Source organism: Pseudophryne corroboree, chromosome 2, assembly GCF_028390025.1.
Source record: "Pseudophryne corroboree isolate aPseCor3 chromosome 2, aPseCor3.hap2, whole genome shotgun sequence".
Classification (NCBI taxonomy): Eukaryota; Metazoa; Chordata; class Amphibia; order Anura; family Myobatrachidae; genus Pseudophryne; species Pseudophryne corroboree.
In genome coordinates, this window is record NC_086445.1 from 428,990,765 (window position 1) to 429,011,800 (window position 21,036).

Genomic DNA, 21,036 nt, shown 5'->3' on the forward strand with positions numbered 1-21,036 from the left:
ATACCATCTAGGTTCCACTTCTCTAGGCAGGCGATACCGAGAATGTACACGGACGTCAGAAAAAGACTCACCAGTGTCCTAAAAAATGCAGTTGTACCCAATGTCCACTTAACCACGGACATGTGGACAAGTGGAGCAGGGCAGGGTCAGGACTATATGACTGTGACAGCCCACTGGGTAGATGTATGGACTCCCGCCGCAAGAACAGCAGCGGCGGCACCAGTAGCAGCATCTCGCAAACGCCAACTCTTTCCTAGGCAGGCTACGCTTTGTATCACCGCTTTCCAGAATACGCACACAGCTGAAAACCTCTTACGGCAACTGAGGAAGATCATCGCGGAATGGCTTACCCCAATTGGACTCTCCTGTGGATTTGTGGCATCGGACAACGCCAGCAATATTGTGTGTGCATTAAATATGGGCAAATTCCAGCACGTCCCATGTTTTGCACATACCTTGAATTTGGTGGTGCAGAATTTTTTAAAAAACGACAGGGGCGTGCAAGAGATGCTGTCGGTGGCCAGAAAAATTGCGGGACACTTTCGGCGTACAGGCACCACGTACAGAAGACTGGAGCACCACCAAAAACTACTGAACCTGCCCTGCCATCATCTGAAGCAAGAAGTGGTAACGAGGTGGAATTCAACCCTCTATATGCTTCAGAGGTTGGAGGAGCAGCAAAAGGCCATTCAAGCCTATACAATTGAGCACGATATAGGAGATGGAATGCACCTGTCTCAAGTGCAGTGGAGAATGATTTCAACGTTGTGCAAGGTTCTGATGCCCTTTGAACTTGCCACACGTGAAGTCAGTTCAGACACTGCCAGCCTGAGTCAGGTCATTCCCCTCATCAGGCTTTTGCAGAAGAAGCTGGAGGCATTGAAGAAGGAGCTAACACGGAGCGATTCCGCTAGGCATGTGGGACTTGTGGATGCAGCCCTTAATTCGCTTAACAAGGATTCACGGGTGGTCAATCTGTTGAAATCAGAGCACTACATTTTGGCCACCGTGCTCGATCCTAGATTTAAAGCCTACCTTGGATCTCTCTTTCCGGCAGACACAGGTCTGCTGGGGTTGAAAGACCTGCTGGTGACAAAATTGTCAAGTCAAGCGGAACGCGACCTGTCAACATCTCCTCCTTCACATTCTCCCGCAACTGGGGGTGCGAGGAAAAGGCTCAGAATTCCGAGCCCACCCGCTGGCGGTGATGCAGGGCAGTCTGGAGCGACTGCTGATGCTGACATCTGGTCCGGACTGAAGGACCTGACAACGATTACGGACATGTCGTCTACTGTCACTGCATATGATTCTCTCAACATTGATAGAATGGTGGAGGATTATATGAGTGACCGCATCCAAGTAGGCACGTCACACAGTCCGTACTTATACTGGCAGGAAAAAGAGGCAATTTGGAGGCCCTTGCACAAACTGGCTTTATTCTACCTAAGTTGCCCTCCCACAAGTGTGTACTCCGAAAGAGTGTTTAGTGCCGCCGCTCACCTTGTCAGCAATCGGCGTACGAGGTTACATCCAGAAAATGTGGAGAAGATGATGTTCATTAAAATGAATTATAATCAATTCCTCCGCGGAGACATTGACCAGCAGCAATTGCCTCCACAAGGTACACAGGGAGCTGAGATGGTGGATTCCAGTGGGGACGAATTGATAATCTGTGAGGAGGGGGATGTACACGGTGATATATCGGAGGGTGAAGATGAGGTGGACATCTTGCCTCTGTAGAGCCAGTTTGTGCAAGGAGAGATTAATTGCTTCTTTTTTGGGGGGGGTCCAAACCAACCCGTCATATCAGTCACAGTCGTGTGGCAGACCCTGTCACTGAAATGATGGGTTGGTTAAAGTGTGCATGTCCTGTTTTGTTTATACAACATAAGGGTGGGTGGGAGGGCCCAAGGATAATTCCATCTTGCACCTCTTTTTTCTTTTCTTTTTCTTTGCATCATGTGCTGATTGGGGAGGGTTTTTTGGAAGGGACATCCTGCGTGACACTGCAGTGCCACTCCTAGATGGGCCCGGTGTTTGTGTCGGCCACTAGGGTCGCTAATCTTACTCACACAGTCAGCTACCTCATTGCGCCTCTTTTTTTCTTTGCGTCATGTGCTGTTTGGGGAGGGTTTTTTGGAAGGGACATCCTGCGTGACACTGCAGTGCCACTCCTAGATGGGCCCGGTGTTTGTGTCGGCCACTAGGGTCGCTAATCTTACTCACACAGTCAGCTACCTCATTGCGCCTCTTTTTTTCTTTGCGTCATGTGCTGTTTGGGGAGGGTTTTTTGGAAGGGACATCCTGCGTGACACTGCAGTGCCACTCCTAGATGTGCCCGGTGTTTGTGTCGGCCACTAGGGTCGCTAATCTTACTCACACAGCTACCTCATTGCGCCTCTTTTTTTCTTTGCGTCATGTGCTGTTTGGGGAGGGTTTTTTGGAAGGGCCATCCTGCGTGACACTGCAGTGCCACTCCTAGATGGGCCCGGTGTTTGTGTCGGCCACTAGGGTCGCTTATCTTACTCACACAGCGACCTCGGTGCAAATTTTAGGACTAAAAATAATATTGTGAGGTGTGATGTGTTCAGAATAGGCTGAAAATGAGTGTAAATTATGTTTTTTGAGGTTAATAATACTTTGGGATCAAAATTACCCCCAAATTCTATGATTTAAGCTGTTTTTTAGGGTTTTTTGAAAAAAACACCCGAATCCAAAACACACCCGAATCCGACAAAAAAAATTCGGTGAGGTTTTGCCAAAACGCGGTCGAACCCAAAACACGGCCGCGGAACCGAACCCAAAACCAAAACACAAAACCCGAAAAATTTCCGGCGCTCATCTCTAATATATATATATATACACACGCAATACCAGTCAAAAGTTTGGACACACCTTCTTATTCAATTGAATGAGAAAGTGTGTCCAAACTTTTGACTGGTACTATATATATATATATATATATATATATGCATATATGTATATACACTTTATATATATATATATATATATATATATAAACCAACACACCAGAAGAGGCACTCACAGACTCCGAAAAAGTGCAAAACAGCAACTTCTTTGATCGACGTTTCGGGGTATTACCCCCTTCATCAGGATGATGATGGAAATACCCCGAAACGTCGATTAAAGAAGTTGCTGTTTTGATCTTTTTCAGAGTATGTGTGTGCCGCTTCTGATGTTACCACAAAATTAGAGATCTATGTTCATAACCACAGCGCTTTAACACAAAATTGTAGACAAATAAAAATCACCATAACGTCCCTTAATGAAGGTTCCTGTAATGGAGTCCTCAAAGCGCATGTTCTGATGGAATTTCTCCAGAGTATAGTAACATGTAAGGGAATAAAAAGGTATTTGTTGTTTTGGAGATATGGTGACACCTCATGAGGTCTGCTATACCATAGCTGCTGAGCGCCTGTTCTGGAACACACCCTAACCATACTGTTTCGCTTCTGATGTGTTGGTCTATGTGTGGGTTGTGCTGTCCCCCCTAAGAAGGCACCACAGCAGCTACAGCTTTTATACTATTGGAGTGCCGGATCGAGCTTTGTATGAGTATATATATATATATATATATATATACACACACACACACTTTGGCTAAAAGGATTTATTTTACACCAAGTTCTGCTGAACACAATGTATTATATGTCTGGACTTTGAAACAGCCAGTGAGGCACCGGTATCAGTTACTAATTACTGTTGCTTTAGGGGCACAGCACTGCCTGTGTATGTATAGTGCTATGAGCCACTTGTGTCACCTTATAAATAAAATGCCTTTGTGTAAATTAGGGTCCTGTGGTTGGATGTGAGAAGAGAGGGTGAGTTCTCCATCCATTTAGGCCCTGTTCAGGTCTCTGAGCTTTTAGCCTCACATAAGGCTGATTAGGGCTTTCAGCTGTATGGGTGTGTTAAAACTGCTGTCATCCCGATTCTTGCTTTCTCACACTGCTGCTATGGAGTCTCTGTGAGAGAAACCTGCTTTTTAAATCCAGTGAGCTCTGCCTGGTAAAAACTTATTTTACTGTTTTCTTTAGTGAGTTAGGATTATCTTGTGTATAGTTAGCAAAGGTATTTACTTTGATGCTTATTTCTACTTTTATGCACAATAAAACTGGTTGAGGCCAGTTGCACCAAACAAACTGACTTACAGTATGTGAACTCTCAGCTGCTGCATCCTGCCATTTACCCCAGGAGATGATACCTGTTCCTCTGACCCTGTTACAATATATATAACTATACAGGCTATATATACAGATATATATATATATATATATATATATGGAAACAATAGCGGTATGGCGCTCCAATAAGGGTCACAATATTAGTAGCCTTCTCTTTGGTCTTCATATGATAATACAAATACACAATAAAAGTCCAACATAATTTATCAAAAATGTTCCTCTTAAAATTTTGAGGGTACAATGATTGTTCTTCCCCTTTGGGGTCACAGTGGACATCACAGACAAAAACCCAATGCGTTTTGTCTCCTGGGAGACTTCATCAGGGGTGTGTGTCTTAATGAACCCCATACGGGTATATGGTAGATGTAGGTAAAATCTCAATAGAGATATTAAATCACAAAGCTTCGTTCAAGACGTCACCTCAATTGAGGATTAACAACAAATATTCCATTAAATCCTGGTATTGTATACAGTGCATATATATAATACCTCCTCATTGTTGTTCACTTGGATGTCAAACTATATAACAGAGGGAAGGAGGTGGCACTATAAGACTGCATGAATGGTGACGCAATCTGTGTTTAATATATCAAGGTTTTGGGGACTAAGAACCTTTCCCAACCCTAGTCTTGGAGTGACACCTTCTTCCGTCTGTAGCATTTGGGAAGTGCTATTCCTTTGGAGGGCACCCAAGCCAGGTATCTATGGCCACAGCAGCCAGCAGACTTCTGGATTATTTGCTTTTATTAAAAAAAGTACAGCTGTGGAAAAAATGCTACAAGGTAAGAATGTATTCAAAAATATAAATGTTAATATTTAATTTTTAGCAACTAACAAAATGCAAAGTGAATGGACAGAAGAGAGATCTAAATCAAATCAATATTTGATGTGACAACCCTTTGCCTTCAAAACAGCATCAGTACTTCACTTGCACACAGTTTTTGAAGGAACTTGACAGGGAGGTTGTTCCAAACATCTTGGAGAACTAACCACAGATCTTCTGTTGATGTAGGCTTGCTCAAATCCTTCTATCTCTTCATGTAATCTCAGACAGACTCAATGATGTTGAGATCAGGGCTCTGTGGGAGTCATATCCTCACTTCAATGACTCATTGTTCTTCTTTATGCTAAAGAAAGTTCTTAAATGACATTGGCTGTATGTTTGGGGTCATTGTCCTACTGCAGAATAAATTTGGAGCTAGACGCCTCCCTGATGGTATTGCTTGATGAATAATTACCTGCATGTATTTCTCAGCATTGAGGACACCAGTTATCCTGACCAAATTCCCAACTCCATTTGCTGAAATGCAGCCCCAAACTTGCAAGGAACCTCCACCATGCTTAACTGTTGCTGCAGACACTCATTAGTGTATCACTTTCTAGCCCTTCATCAAAAAACTGCCTTTAGTTACATCCAAATGTAAAAATTTTCGACTCATCAGTCCAGAGCACCTGCTGTTATTTTTATGCACTCCAGTTCCTCTATTTTCATGCATAGTTGAGTTACTTGGCCTTGTTTCCATGTCAAATGTATGGCTTTTGGCTGTAATTCTTCCAAGATGACCACTTCTGTCCAGACTTGTCTTGTGATGACCTAAACTACCTTGACCAATCACTGCATCTACAGTCCTCAATGTTGCCTGTTTCTTTGTGCTTCAATGCTGATAAATGCAGGGGGGTACTTATCCATCATGCAATACCATCACGGGGGCTCAAAATGTATTCTGTAGCAGAACAATGACCCCAAACATACAGACAATGTCATTTAAGAGCTACCTTAAACATATAGAAGAACAAGGAGTCCCAGAAGTGATAACATGGCCCCCAGAGAGCCCTGATCTCAACATCATCGAGTTTGTCTGGGAATACATGAAAAGAAAGAAGAATTTGAGCAAGCCTACATTCACAGAAGATCTGTGGTTAGTTCTCCAAGATATTTAGAACAACTTCCCTGTCAAATTCCTGAAAAATCTGTGTGCAAGTGTACCTGTGTGCAAGAGAAGAATTGATGCTATTTTGAAAATAAAGGGTGGTTACACCAAATATTGATTTGATTTAGATCTCTCTTCTGTTCATTCACTTTACATTTTGTTAACTGATACAAATAAACTATTAACACATATTTTGCAAAGCATTCTTACTTTGCCGCATTTTTTCTACACCTGCCTAAAACTTTTGCACAGCACTGTATATATACATATACTGAGACATCTGATACTCTTCAGTAGTTTAACAGCGTTGGTTGCACCATAAGATGCTTTATTGCACCATCTACTGCAAAATTTCAGCCCATCTCAAAACATTGGAGTAGATGGGACAATAAAGCAACATAAAACTGACTCTGAGTGCTGCTATTCTGCTGATATATATATATATATATATATATAGGAATAGTAAAGTTTCCCCAGGGAGCTGGTGATTCCCTTTGGTATATCTAAAGTTCTCACTTATAATGAAAATTCATAAAAGATAGATTTATTTATTTAATAAAATAACATGCAGTAAAATATGCTGTATCACAATATGTCTACAGTGACCATCAACAAAGTTTTGTACAAATATTAGTGTTGATAACAGTACATTTCAGTCACATATCAACATGATGATTGATCTTCCTTGAAGACAAGACGCAAACCGCTGTCTTAACCCAACGCGTTTCATCCTACGGACTTCATCAGGGGTTGTACTTATTATCTAAACAATGTAGAAAGTATTTCATAAATACATCGTTTTGTTTATCAACAGTGTACTTATGTTCTTTGTAATTACAATATATACATACCAAAGGATCACAGTATGGATAAGCAACTTAGCGTATCTTCAATGATGAATAAAAACACTTAAAAGCGATAACGTATTAGATCCCACCACATGGGATATCTGTAAATTCAAATGATAGCAAGGTAAGGATATATGAGGAGGGGTGGAGGATGACAAAACTAAATGATAAACATATGGGGTTTCGTTTAATGGAACAAATCTGACATTTTAGGTTTGTGTTGACATTACAATCCAAGTTTGATAAATTAATTATAGGAATTTATTATATTCATCATTTATAAGCTAGATGGCGCTATTCGAGAAACTTTATCATATTCATCATTTATAACCTAAAATAGGGGACGTATCATATTTGAATGATACAATTATACATACCAATTCAGCAGATAATTAGATGTAATTCATTCTACTGAGCCAAATTATGTTTGGTGATTTCTGAGAGCAATTGTGTTTAAACCTATAATGGAAAACACATTTCTAATATTATATGGGTATGATATACATTGAAATTGCTAGCCCATAATTTTTCATACATACCAATTGCGTTGAAAAATAGCACATAAAGCAGCTTTTCACTTAATCACATCCAAGCGTGGATTTTATACAAGGCAGAAAACTGTAATTAAACCTATGATGGAGCAGAATGTATAGAAAAAGGGAATGAGGATATGGATACATAAATGTGATCCACTCCAGTTCTAGTCAGAATTAATGTTTTATGAAGGTGTTACTCATTATCACTATATACTGAAGGGTTCCACCCGTATTGATTCGTATCTAATATAAAGAATGGCAAAGAAAAACATATATGAACCCTTTTTATCCAAATATTAAATGATATATTGAAATTGGATGCCTTCGTTTACCAAACAGGACTATTTGCCAGATGTATATTATCATATTAACAATTAGAAGCTATATATATTTATTTCTATAAATCCTTATTATCAGAACCACACTCTTTTTAGGGCTAATATTGGACTTCATATATTCTAATTATTACCATAATTTCTAGTTACACACCAATAAAAATTATAGAAGACCATGAGATCAACATGCTTACCTCTCTGCATTCAGTAATGCTCCTAGCTGCTACACACATTAGGACTGAATGACTAAGTTTTTAAACCCCACTACCAGTGACATCACTTCCTTTAATTAGATTATCTACTTTGAGTGTTAAACGATTATTTACCATACAATACGGGTGGAACCCTTCAGTATATAGTGATAATGATTAACACCTTCATAAAACATTAATTCTGACTAGAACTGGAGTGGATCACATTTATGTATCCATATCCTCATTCCCTTTTTCTATACATTCTGCTCCATCATAGGTTTAATTACAGTTGTCTGCCTTGTATAAAATCCACGCTTGGATGTGATTAAGTGAAAAGCTGCTTTATGTGCTATTTTTCAACGCAATTGGTATGTATGAAAAATTATGGGCTAGCAATTTCAATGTATATCATACCCATATAATATTAGAAATGTGTTTTCCATTATAGGTTTAAACACAATTGCTCTCAGAAATCACCAAACATAATTTGGCTCAGTAGAATGAATTACATCTAATTATCTGCTGAATTGGTATGTATAATTGTATCATTCAAATATGATACGTCCCCTATTTTAGGTTATAAATGATGAATATGATAAAATTTCTCGAATAGTGCCATCTAGCTTATAAATGATGAATATAATAAATTCCTATAATTAATTTATCAAACTTGGATTGTAATGCCAACACAAACCTAAAATGTCAGATTTGTTCCATTAAACGAAACCCCATATGTTTATCATTTAGTTTTGTCATCCTCCACCCCTCCTCATATATCTTTACCTTGCTATCATTTGAATTTACAGATATCCCATGTGGTGGGATCTAGTACGTTATCGCTTTTAAGTGTTTTTATTCATCATTGAAGATACGCTAAGTTGCTTATCCATACTGTGATCCTTTGGTATGTATATATTGTAATTACAAAGAACATAAGTACACTGTTGATAAACAAAACGATGTATTTATGAAATACTTTCTACATTGTTTAGATAATAAGTACAACCCCCGATGAAGTCCGTAGGACGAAACGCGTTGGGTTAAGACAGCGGTTTGCGTCTTGTCTTCAAGGAAGATCAATCATCATGTTGATATGTGACTGAAATGTACTGTTATCACACTAATATTTGTACAAAACTTTGTTGATGGTCACTGTAGACATATTGTGATACAGCATATTTTACTTCATGTTATTTTATTAAATAAATAAATCTATCTTTTATGAATTTTCATTATAAGTGAGAACTTTAGATATACCAAAGGGAATCACCAGCTCCCTGGGGAAACTTTACTATTCCTATTCTTAATTTTTTGTACCCCGTCTAACAGGGGGTACTTCCCCTATGGTGTAGCTTTTTATCTGTAGCGCGATAAAGGTCTTACACTTTCTTTACATATATATATATATATATATATATATATACCAATGGATGGCACTCACTGGACGTACAATAATTGGTACAGACACAATCCTTATAATATCGACGTTTCGGGTTTATTTCAACCCGTCATCAGGATACACATGACGATATATATAAAATACAATTTATTTAGTAAATCTGGGCAGGTTTGTTCACAGTAGTGGTGGCAGTGTTCATTATATCTGTGTCATCATAAAGAAAATTCAATTTACATTTCTGCAACAAGTAGAAGATATTATTGGTTTTCTGTATTTTCATTATTGTACATGATATTTATTTTTGTATTTGTCATTTTCAGCGGAAAGAGATATAAGTGTCTATTGTGGAGTGCAGACAATTACAATGAAGATAAACTTTTGCACAGTTCTTTTTTCTGGTTATTCAGAAACAGATTTATCACTTAATGGGAGACATGGAGATGCACATTGCAGAGGATTCATAAATAACAACACTTTTCCTGCAGTGGTCATTTTTACCATCAACCTCGGCACCTTGGAATCTTGTGGAAATAGCTTAGTGGTAAGCAAAACTACTCCAAGTAGCAACAATTTGGTTATAGGCAATACTTTTTATTTCTAGATCTATTTTTAAAATAGTGACAGTTTGCTTGTATGAGGTGTCCCTTATTTCTAGATCAGTATCACCAAAATATATATTGACAAATTCCTCCCAGAAACACTTATGGGTCTATTCAATGCATGTCTGGTCCTCTCCGACGAAGAGGATTCAACAATGCAGTATTCAATTTGCGGGCAAATCCGACAGGTTTTGCCCGTTTTGGCTAATCCGCCGATCCACGTGTTTTCCGTCAAATGTCTGAAAAATAGCAGGACCATTTAATAAGTCGAATCATGATTTGACCTAAAAAAGTCGGAAACTGACGTCTTTCCGACTAGATGGCAATTCCGACTACAACTGAAAAGACTGTTTCAAATATAATCTTATCATACAAGTTGATGGATTCTGTTTCTCAAGTTCATTCAGTATACTTTACTCTAAGGGAAATGCAGGCTGGGCTTTGTCTGACATGGCCAGATGTGACCATGTCCAGGAAGGCCCAGCCTGGCATGGTCGCATCTGATACAACCACACCAGGCAAGTGGCTAATGCAATGTGGCCATCCAATCTTCCTACTTTATTGTGATTTTTGTTTGTTATCGCTTGTAAGGCCTTTTAATATGTTATAAAAGTTTGATGTCTCTTTCCTTGCTTAAATATATTAAATTAACTTGCTATTGAGATTAAGAGTAATGTGTGGCCCTTTAAAGATTATAGGGCTGGCAAAGCATAATCCAGTGTGTATCAGGTTCTGTATCACTGCTTTAATGCATTAAGGAACACACACACCTTTTTGGGCTCTAATCCTAAATTAAAACTATATTAATTTTCAATGGCGAACTTATCTTTTAAATGTATTTTGCGTATATGCAATTATTCCTGTTATTACCGTTACTGATGTTTACGGGGAGATGTAACAAACCCTAAAGTGGAGATATATAAAGTACCAACCAATCCGCTTCTAACTTCCATTTTTAAAACAGAGCCTGAAAAATAACAGTTGATTGGTTGGCACTTTATCTCTCTACACTTTATCACTCTCAAAGGGTTAATACATCCACCCTAAGTTAAGTGGGACCATGGCATTTAATATTCAGGAAACAATTTGGTAATGTTCCTTTTTAGTTTGCATGCTCTTTCCTTGCTTTTTGCATTCCTTCAGTCGTTATATTTTCTCTGTTTTTATTTTTTAAATATTGAGCTATAAAAATAAAATAAAATAAAATCTGTACTGAAAGATGAAAAATACAAATATTTGTAAGTCCATATGATTGTTCTTGATCCCAACATCTTCTTTTCTTTCTCTTGATAAAAAAAAATACCTTTATAGCAGCCAGTTTTAAAGAAATGGCAAATGATTAATAATGACCTCCGGAATGTTTTAGTTTCATATTATTCCATTGCATTTATAGAATTAGGACTGTAAAAGTAAAACCACAGATTTAATTCATTTTAGTGAACAGCAAATCTTCATGTTCATTTTTACAACCGATTTATAATTTGCTTGGATATGTCTTTAATTGGCTGCAAAAGCTGTTCATTATACTGTGATATTCTTATTACAGTAAAGCAGTTAGGCCATTAGTTATATGCTTCATCATCATCATTATTATTTCAGCACTCATTAAGAGCACTTTCCTGCCTTATAAGGAAAAAGGAATTATAAGAAATATCAAAGCTCTAATCTATATCACCAGGAAGTTTGGTCTCAATTTAAGAGCAGCTTACCCTGTTAATAAAAGATCACACTATTAATTACTTCTAATATCTCTTATTTAGGAAAGCCTTTGCAATCTTTTATTATATTCATTATTTTTGTGACATTGGGACATAAAGGAAAGACAAAAGATGATGTGGGATAAAGAAGTTATGTGTTGTGATCAAGAAAAAAAAAGCATGTGGATTTAAAAATATTTGTTTTATTTTTTAGGATTTCTTTTTATTTTTCGTGGCTCTTTTTTTTATAAAAAGAGGCTGAGGACTGAAAAGAAGGGAAAGGGTAAGTAAATATTGATTACAATTTGTTAACTTGGGCACCCTGCCCCTTCTTTGACTGATACTATTGCATAAAATAAAATAAAGTGATCTGTCACAGGGCCACCCTTATGAATTATGGGCACCCTGCCAAATTTTAATCCTGGGCCCCTGGGTTTCTGAATAAGTAAACAAAAAGAAATCATGTCAGCAGCTTCAGTCTTGTGCAGCCGGAATTACAATAAGAAAAAGTGTATGTGACAAGCATATGTATTTTAAGTAACACTTCTTTGCTTGGCACATCTTTTTTTTTTTTTGCTTTTACTTCATTGTGAAAAGTGAGAAAGAATGTAATAGCACACTTATTAGAATGCATGGCAGCAATCTAGGGGTGTTATAGGAAAGGTTTGGAAAAAAAATTAAACATATAAGCTATTTTACAAGTCCTCTCTTTTGCAATGTGGGTTGTCCTGGTGGACCATTACATGCTCCTCTTTGTTAGCACAGTGTAGACATAGCTGTGAGGAAGAGCAGAGCAACACATAGGATGCTAAGCAGAGGTACTTACAGATACAATCACTACTTGCAGAAGAGCCACCAGTAACAATATGTAATTGAGGAGTCTCTGCACAAGGGGGAACTAAAAAAACAGGGTGCAGTAGGATGACGAATAACCAAGTCGTTTGTCCATTTAGTAACATTACTTTCAGGGGAGGTTTATGGGCAGAAGTCAGATTTTAAAGGGACATGAAGGCAGTTGTGAAAGCTGAAGTGAGTTTCTGTACATTGGCCTGATTCAGGTCCCAAAGGTATTGTGGAAAGTACTGATGTTCAATACTTTGCGCATGCGTCATACTCATACTCATACGGTGCATGTGTAGTACAGATCCTGCATCATTGGACACACTATGGTTGCAGACCTCAAGAGATTGACAGTCTGTTGACATTTGGGGGTGGTAATGGCTTCCATTTCCCAAAACGAAAGCATGATGCCACCATTTGGGGAGTGCAGAGACCAGGATGATGGAGATTTCCTGTCCTTTTTGTAGGAACTGCAGCGACCAGCTTGCGTAATCCCTTGGGCCATGCAGCCAGCCAATGGTGTTGCAGATAATTCAATGCTGCATCCTAGGACGCAGCACCGATCACTAATGCACATAGCAGGCATCTATATCTATCATACACCTCCTGCTGCATTACCATATGAGTGCTTTGTTGCTGCTTTCAAGGAATGCGCTCTCAAACCACATCTGAATCAGGCATTCTAGATATGAGAGTGAAGTTAAGAAATTAAAAGGGTTGCAAGTTACCAAGATGTATGTAGTCTACTGAGATTTCATTTGAAATGGAAGTTTATTTAGCATTTTTTAAGGATAATGGAGACATTTCATTTTAAGAACATATAAATGATAAAGTGATAAAGTAGAGAGAGATAAGCTACCAGCCAATCAACTCCTGTCTTTTTTCAAACAACCTGTAACATGGCAGTTAGTAGCTAATTGGCTGGTACTTTATCTCTCTCCACTTTATCACTTGCCAAGGCTTAGTACATCTGCCCCATAGTGTTAATTATTTGTACAAAATCTTAGCTCTTTGTACATCATAAGCTCTACTCTTGGTACATGGCAGCTGGCATTTTGCTTTTCATGGTTTTCCTGCAAAGTACTGTGTAGACATTTAATTAATATGTTTAGACCTAAGATGCCTATATATTTTATGATTTCAATAGATTAATACAGGAATTTGTAATATGGTTATAAAGGAAGCCAATGATCCCATAGATATTTACATGTCACAATTAAAATGTAATTTTAATATATGTAAATAAAAGGGTGGAAAAAACTGAAAGAAAAAGTTTGTTTACTTTTATCATCTGACCAACATTTACTCTGCCCTAGGGCTCACTATAATAATTTTCCACAGTGGGTTAGGAACTAATGCAACTCTAGAAGGCAGCGTGGCTCGTGAAGATGGAAAAATAATTAATTTATAGACTTTCAATTAACTAATTGATGACTAGAACTCCCCCTCTCCATACACACAAACTTCACGTCCACGCAAATATTCATGTCTACATATGGACAAAAGAGACTGCTACTTATGTATTTGCTGCTAGGAAACTTTGACAGTTTCAAGCTAAAGGCAGCATAAAGTATATGGGAGCAATTGTTGCATTTCTGTCTTAGATATATGCCATAGACTTATTAAGATAAAATGACAAGCATTTTAAACATGCCTATGATTAACATATAGCTATACTAAAAAAGGAGTGATTATATAATTTAAACGTGTTAATGCTGCATTTACAAGGAATTTGTACAATTCTTAATAAAACATTTTCTTTTGTCTTGTGGTAACTATTCAACAGGTGTCAACTGTACCAGGAATCAATGTTTATGGGAATGCATCAATGGTACAAATAGGAAATGTTTCTGGATATATAGATACACCAGACCCTCCAACAATTATTAGCTATCTTCCGGGACTGCTATATATGTTTAGCTGCAGTTATCCATTGGAGTATTTGGTAAACAACACTCAGCTTGCATCGTAAGTATAAATTACTTATATATTTCAACATACAGTATGTAAAGGTACGTATCAGTAGACATAACGTATAAGGTGCATGAAGAAAAACTTTAAAAATATATTGTAACATCAACCATTTTCAAAAAAGACATTAAAGTAACAAAGAGAATTGCTTTCAGAGATTATGGTTAGCTATAGAAGGAAATGAATGCAGGCAGCATAAGACAATTCATTTTGTTTTCATTCTACTTTTACCTTTCAGTTTCAAATTTCAGTTAGTGAAATGTGAGAGTCTTACACTTTGTTGACTTCGCAAATGTAGTTAATTGGAAAGTGCTGAATCCAATGATTATAATAACAATATAAAACATTATATGAAGTCATTTTTTTAAATTCTCCATTTACATAACAATGCATTAGTTTTGCTAATGAGCCTACAGAATGTGTACAATCCCAATGTCCAACCTAATGATAACAGGAGATTGCAGTAATTACTACTTGTGTTTGGAGTTGAATCATATTGCTATTGAGAGCTCTCCCATCAAGCTGCAACAACTCTTATTACTAACTCTCATTAGCTTCCAATTCTGAAAGACTTTTTCAACTTTACAATGCGTAAATGGCCAAAACAGATAATGGGAAAAATTAGTTACAGATATATACAATTCGACTGATTCCATGTTGTATAAAAGGTTCATCTTTAATGCTAATGTTCAGTACTGTTACCCAAGCAGTAATAAGACTATTAGTGTTGCATTTGTTATTTATTTTTGATTTTACAATCAGCATCATATTAACTTTATTTATATTTATAGAATTCATTTTACAGGCCTGATGTAATAATGGTGTAATATAATGACTCCTTATATATGTTCATGAGCTTTTTGAACAAATGATCTACAGTCACTGTAAGAACAAATTTGATTATTTGTTTCTGCAATGCTATAGGGCCTAATTCAGATCTGATCGCAGCAGTAAATTTGTTAGCTGATGGGCAAAACCATGTGCACTGCAGGGGGAGGGGGGAGCAGAAATAACATGTGCAGAGAGAGTTAGATTTGGGTGGGGTGTGTTCAAACTGAAATCTAAATTGCAGTGTAAAAATAAAGCAACCAGTATTTACCCTGCATAGAAACAGTATAACCCACACAAATCTAACTCTCGCTGCACATGTTATATCTGCTCCACCTGCAGTGCACATGGTTTTGCCCATTAGCTATCAAATTTGCTGCTGCAATCAGGTCTGAATTAGGCCCTCAGATTGTTCTTGCTTATCACAAAACCTAAATCTATATTTATCATCTGTTTTCTTATAGGACCTTTATACTAGGCTGTTCTCTGCAAAATTTAAATTCAGGATGATCTAATATTGCATATGTACTACCTTGTAAAATACTCAGGCAGATTTCCTTAATCTCCAAGATTTAGACAGAAGTGTATGAACTGTTTTCTTCTTCCCATGTATATTTTTGTAGTTAGTCCACGATTTGAAAATGTAAGGAATGAACATAATTTATAATTTTACTAGATTTGCCTCTATTGATGCAATAAATCACATGTGACTGGCTCAATTCTTTCCCTTTCCTCCAATTCTAGTGTAAAAGCAAACTACTATCTATGTTACATACAGTATGACCTAGAACTACTTATTCTCCATTAAAGAACACCCATCACCTACACCAGTGTTTCCCATCCTCAGTCCTCAAGGCACACTATCAGTCCAAGCATTGAGAATATCCATGCTTGTCATACGATATTGCACTCTAACTTAAAACTTTACTTTTATTGTTAAATATTAATCATTATTTATTTCTTTATTTATTAATTAACAAATAATAAAGGTTTTAAGTTAGAGTGCACTATCCTGGACAACATATTTCCCTCTTCTTTGATACTATATTAGTTTTAATTTAGTAGCCCCTGTCCACTTGATTTATATAAACAATAATAACAAAATAAGGATATATTGACTTGTATATGGATTAAAAATATGAGTGCAGTCGTTCTCTTTGTTTTTTATTTACCTGTAGTAGTTATGTCACCTCTGCTCAAGTATAGCTATCCCTAAAAGCTGAACCATTAGTGTGCCTTGTACAATGAGTTTGGGAAGCACTGACCTACACAATGGGACGAGAGCCAGACCACCCGTAAGGCTATTGTTCCTAGTGAATTGGCATGTTCTCATGAAAATTGGTTCAGTCCATACAAGAGCTAACACTGTATAACTTACTCACCTGTTCTCCAGCCAATCATTTTGATACATTTTTAGCACCTTACTAACTGAGATGAAAGCTGTGACCTTGCTTCAATATACAAATTGTGAGCACTAAAAATAAAGACCAGTGTTAAGTTACTGTATTTAAATTGTATTAATGTACAATACTTATGTTGGCCTCTGTGTTGTTACAGATGTTTTTTTTTAATCCTGTAAATAGAACAGATTGACAACTATATTCATGGATGTACCATTTCTAATAGAGTGTAATTTTAACAAAATGTCATTGTTAATTTACCAATATAGATCTTCAGCCGCTATTTCTGTACGAGACGGTAATGGTACATTCATCAGCACATTGAATTTACTCCTCTATAATGTAAGTACAAAATAATGTTTGCTTGTTTTATCTTTTGTATGTTCTAATCATTACCTGTAATGTTCCAGTACAAAATAAAAAAAAATTATCGACATTTAAATTCAAAATGATGGCGGAGGAAATGACTGAAGCATTGTTACATTGCAGTGCTTTCTTTAGCTAAAGTCTTTAAAAAAAAAGAAAAAGAAAAGTAAACTATCTGTTATTTAGTACTAGTATTTTTGCCCTGTCATTTGCGGGGTCTCTAGCTAGTGTGGCCATTTCCCCTGTGTCTCTTTCATCTATAGTCCCCACACCCATCTCTCCCTGTCATCTTTGTCAGCTGCCCTCCCACCCATATCCCTCTCTCTTTGATCTTATATCCCCACTATCCCCATTGGGCAGTGACAATTTGTGGTTGGAGATGTCAGTGTGTTGCGGTGTGTGTGGGGGGCTGTGCAGGGAGTGTACCAGCTCTAAACTCTAATAGGTGTCTTCCCCCACCTTCCGATCTCTGCCTCCACCCCCAATCTGTCTCTCTTATCTCTGTTACTCCTTTCCTCATTTCTGACTATATTTCATCCCTGCCCCCATCCCTTATCTCTCTTTCATTTCTGTACTTCTCCTCCGATTTCTCTCATTCATCTCTGTCCTCCCTCTGCCTTGGGTGGGGGTGCATGTGGGGGTGTATTGAGTGTGATGTGCTATGATTGGGGGGACATAAGTGGGGGGGAGCATGAGCAGGGGTGCTGCGAGATGGGAATTGAGTGAGGTGAGCCTGTGAGTGGGGGTTTGCCAGCTCCATGCACTGACAGGAATAGTCTTGTGCATCATACAGTGTTGGCTGTGGGGGAGAAGTGAGGCTATGGCTGTGTCTAGCAGGCAGCTGCCAGGGAGAGCTGTGTGGTATGGCTGACCGCCGGTCAGGACACCGCCGGTCAGCATACCGATGCCGGGATACCGGCAGCATACTGACGCTGGGATACCGGCGGGGAGGGGTGAGTGCAGCAAGCCCCTTGTGGGCTCGCTGTGCTCGCCATGCTGCGGGCTCGGTGGTGACCTGCGGTCATCACCGGTTCTATTCCCACTCTATGGGTGTCGTGGACACCCATGAGTGGAAATAGTCCCTGTTGATCGGCATGCCAACGGTCGGGATAGTGAGGAGACGGAATGTTGGTGGAGGTCATGTGACCATCGGTCTCCCGACTGCCGGTCACCTGAATACCACCCGTGTGGTGTAATGATGGGGCCTCTCTCTGTCTCTCTACTACACAGCTGTTAAGCATATGCCTTACAGCTTTATATAATCTTCTATGCAACTGTAGTGCCATATAAACATATTTTCATACTTTACGTAACAGTTTTTATTTATTCCTTTTAATATATGAGCTACTAGTAACACAGATACAAATATTTATGAAAATCTTGCAGCAGCTTAGTGGAAAGGAAAATATTTGAATTAATCCTGTTGGAAATGGAAAGATTTTTTCTCTATGTATACTGGCATCCTGTATTTTAACATGTTGAAGAGTACTGCAATAGCTTGTAATGTTTCTTGATTTCGATAAAAATATATATATTTTTAAATGGCTGAAGAGTGAAGACGGAACAATAACTGCTTCAGTTATAATATCAAACATTTCAAGTTCCACCACAGTATTACAGAATTTACTTTTCTGATTTCTCAGGATCCACATTTATCATGTTTGCCACCTATACTAAGTATGATGTCTAAAGCACTGAAACCATTACTATATGAATTATACTATAATAAATAAGAATCAGTGACAGGTGCTATAGGTATGTCTGGAATATGACAGCATAACATCATGATAGTTTTGATCCCATATTGGGAGAAGTGCCTGTTATGCTAGCAGTTTGTTCTACAAAGTAGTTATGTATTATTGGCTTGTGTCTTATATTAGTATATGGGATACCAAAATAAAAATTAAAATAAATTAGATGGTAAAGCCCTTTAAAAATGACATTAGTTTCTGAGGTTGAAATGCATATTTGTTTTTTTTTTTAGTGATTACTAGAGTTTTCTTAAATAATGTTTCATGTGCTTTAAGCCACTGTAGCATACAAATCCAAAAATGTGCTGAAAAAATAATGGTGACTTTTAGTAGTGTACTGGATATAAAATAAAATAACTCTTTTTTACATACATTAGCTAACCACACACCTGGGAAGAAACTTTGGATCATAACCTTTAAAACCATGTTTCTGCACAACTCTTGCTTTTAGTATTGTGAATTTATTTGATAGAACCAACTTTGCCATTGTGCAACAGTAATTCTCATAAATACTCCATATTATTACAGGATTCAACCTACAGTCAGCAGCTGTTAATTCCAAGCACTGGATTACCATTGAAAACAAAAATATATGCAGCAGTGAGAGCAACCAACCTTGACGGACGGTATTTTGAAGCTGAATGTTGCATTTGTTGTCATTGTGTCTCCTGACCTTGCACAGGCATTACTCAAAAAACTTTTTCTCCTATTAGTAGGGACTTTTACTATACTTTAGCAGACTTTTATACTAGTAAATGTGGAATAAAGGGATGCACAATACATTGCTGTCAAAGAGTTCTTGCAAGGGCAAGACTCTAAAGGGCTATTCTCAGCAGAGACAGAAAATGTTTTACAAATCAAATATTATTTAATCAAAGGCCAGATATGTTATAAATATATATTGGGGTTAGGCAAATGCTGTATAAGGCAAATGATCCACCTCCAGTGTCAGACTGGGGCATGATGGGCCCACAGGGAAAATGCAGTGGTAGGGGGCTATGCTTAGAGGCATGGCTAACCATTACTGCATGGTCTGGTCCCCTTGATAAATATATATAGTAAATACTGCTAGTGTATGCATGGTAATGTACCAGATTAATAACAGCAATGCACTGTAGAAAATACACCATATTCCTGTGCAGTAAAAGATAACATATACATAATGCATAATTGAGTGCATAGTCTGGAACGTGATCCCTAGAGGAGGGAGTGGGACCCCGGGTAGTGGGGCCAACTGGGGGTATCCCCTGTACCCCGGTGAGCCAGTTCTTCCCTGACCACCTCCCTAAGCATACAAATTCTTAGCATTACCTGCCTGCGGATCTTATTATGTAAGAGCATATTGACGAAACTAAAGGCTATGCAGAGTAGGACAGAAGTGTAAATATGCCTGTTTTCAGATGTATCATTTGCACCAAACATACTGCAGGTTGGTGCAAATCCACATTGTTGATAATGATAAGTACTGTAGCAAGCCAAGCATACTGATGGGGCAAGTGCACCTGTGCACATATGGGTGAATATTCAGTAAACTGTACCTTCATTTCTATGCATGCAGTGCAGGAGCATCTCTGGGCAATTTGCTTTTGACTTAGCATCAGTCACTACATGTGTTATATTTACTAAAGAGTTTTTATTAAAAAAATATATATATTATAGTCTATTGCTAATGGTTTTCCAGATATACTCTCCAGCAAAGTGTATAGCACTTCCTTTTCCTGTAGTGTTTCCATGTTTGATACACCAGGCGTACTGAATCTTCTTGCACTGTGTGTCCCAAACCTAGCATTAGTATGTTTGATATGAGCAATACAAAATAATTATTCAGTTCAAGCTGCAGACATTATAAAGATAACGAGGCATATGTACTAAGCCCTGAAGAGAAATAAAGTGGAGAGAGATAAAGTACCTGCCAATCAGCTCCTAACTGCCATATTACAGGCTGCATTTAAAAAATGACAGTTACTCTAGGAGTTGCTCTGTTGGTAGATTCTCTCTCCACTTTATCTCTCTACAAGGCTTAGGGGGTGATTCAGACCTGATTTCTGGGCTACTAATTTTGCTGTCCTGCGTTCAGATAGTCGTCGCCCCCAGGGGGTGTGTATATTCACAGTGCAAGTGTGCGATCCCATGTGT

At 37.9% G+C, this 21,036-nt stretch overlaps 1 protein-coding gene across 1 annotated transcript in view; it reads left to right on the forward strand.

Annotated features, from left to right (window-relative positions):
* ZPLD1 (zona pellucida like domain containing 1) overlaps window positions 1-21,036 on the forward strand; it is a 296,759-nt gene that overhangs the window by 172,383 nt on the left and 103,340 nt on the right. Inside the window, exons 3-6 of the mRNA XM_063957147.1 lie at window positions 9,769-9,989; window positions 14,371-14,552; window positions 17,053-17,125; window positions 19,429-19,526. Of these exons, the coding sequence (XP_063813217.1) occupies window positions 9,769-9,989; window positions 14,371-14,552; window positions 17,053-17,125; window positions 19,429-19,526 (574 nt within the window). The remainder of the gene's footprint in view (window positions 1-9,768; window positions 9,990-14,370; window positions 14,553-17,052; window positions 17,126-19,428; window positions 19,527-21,036) is intronic.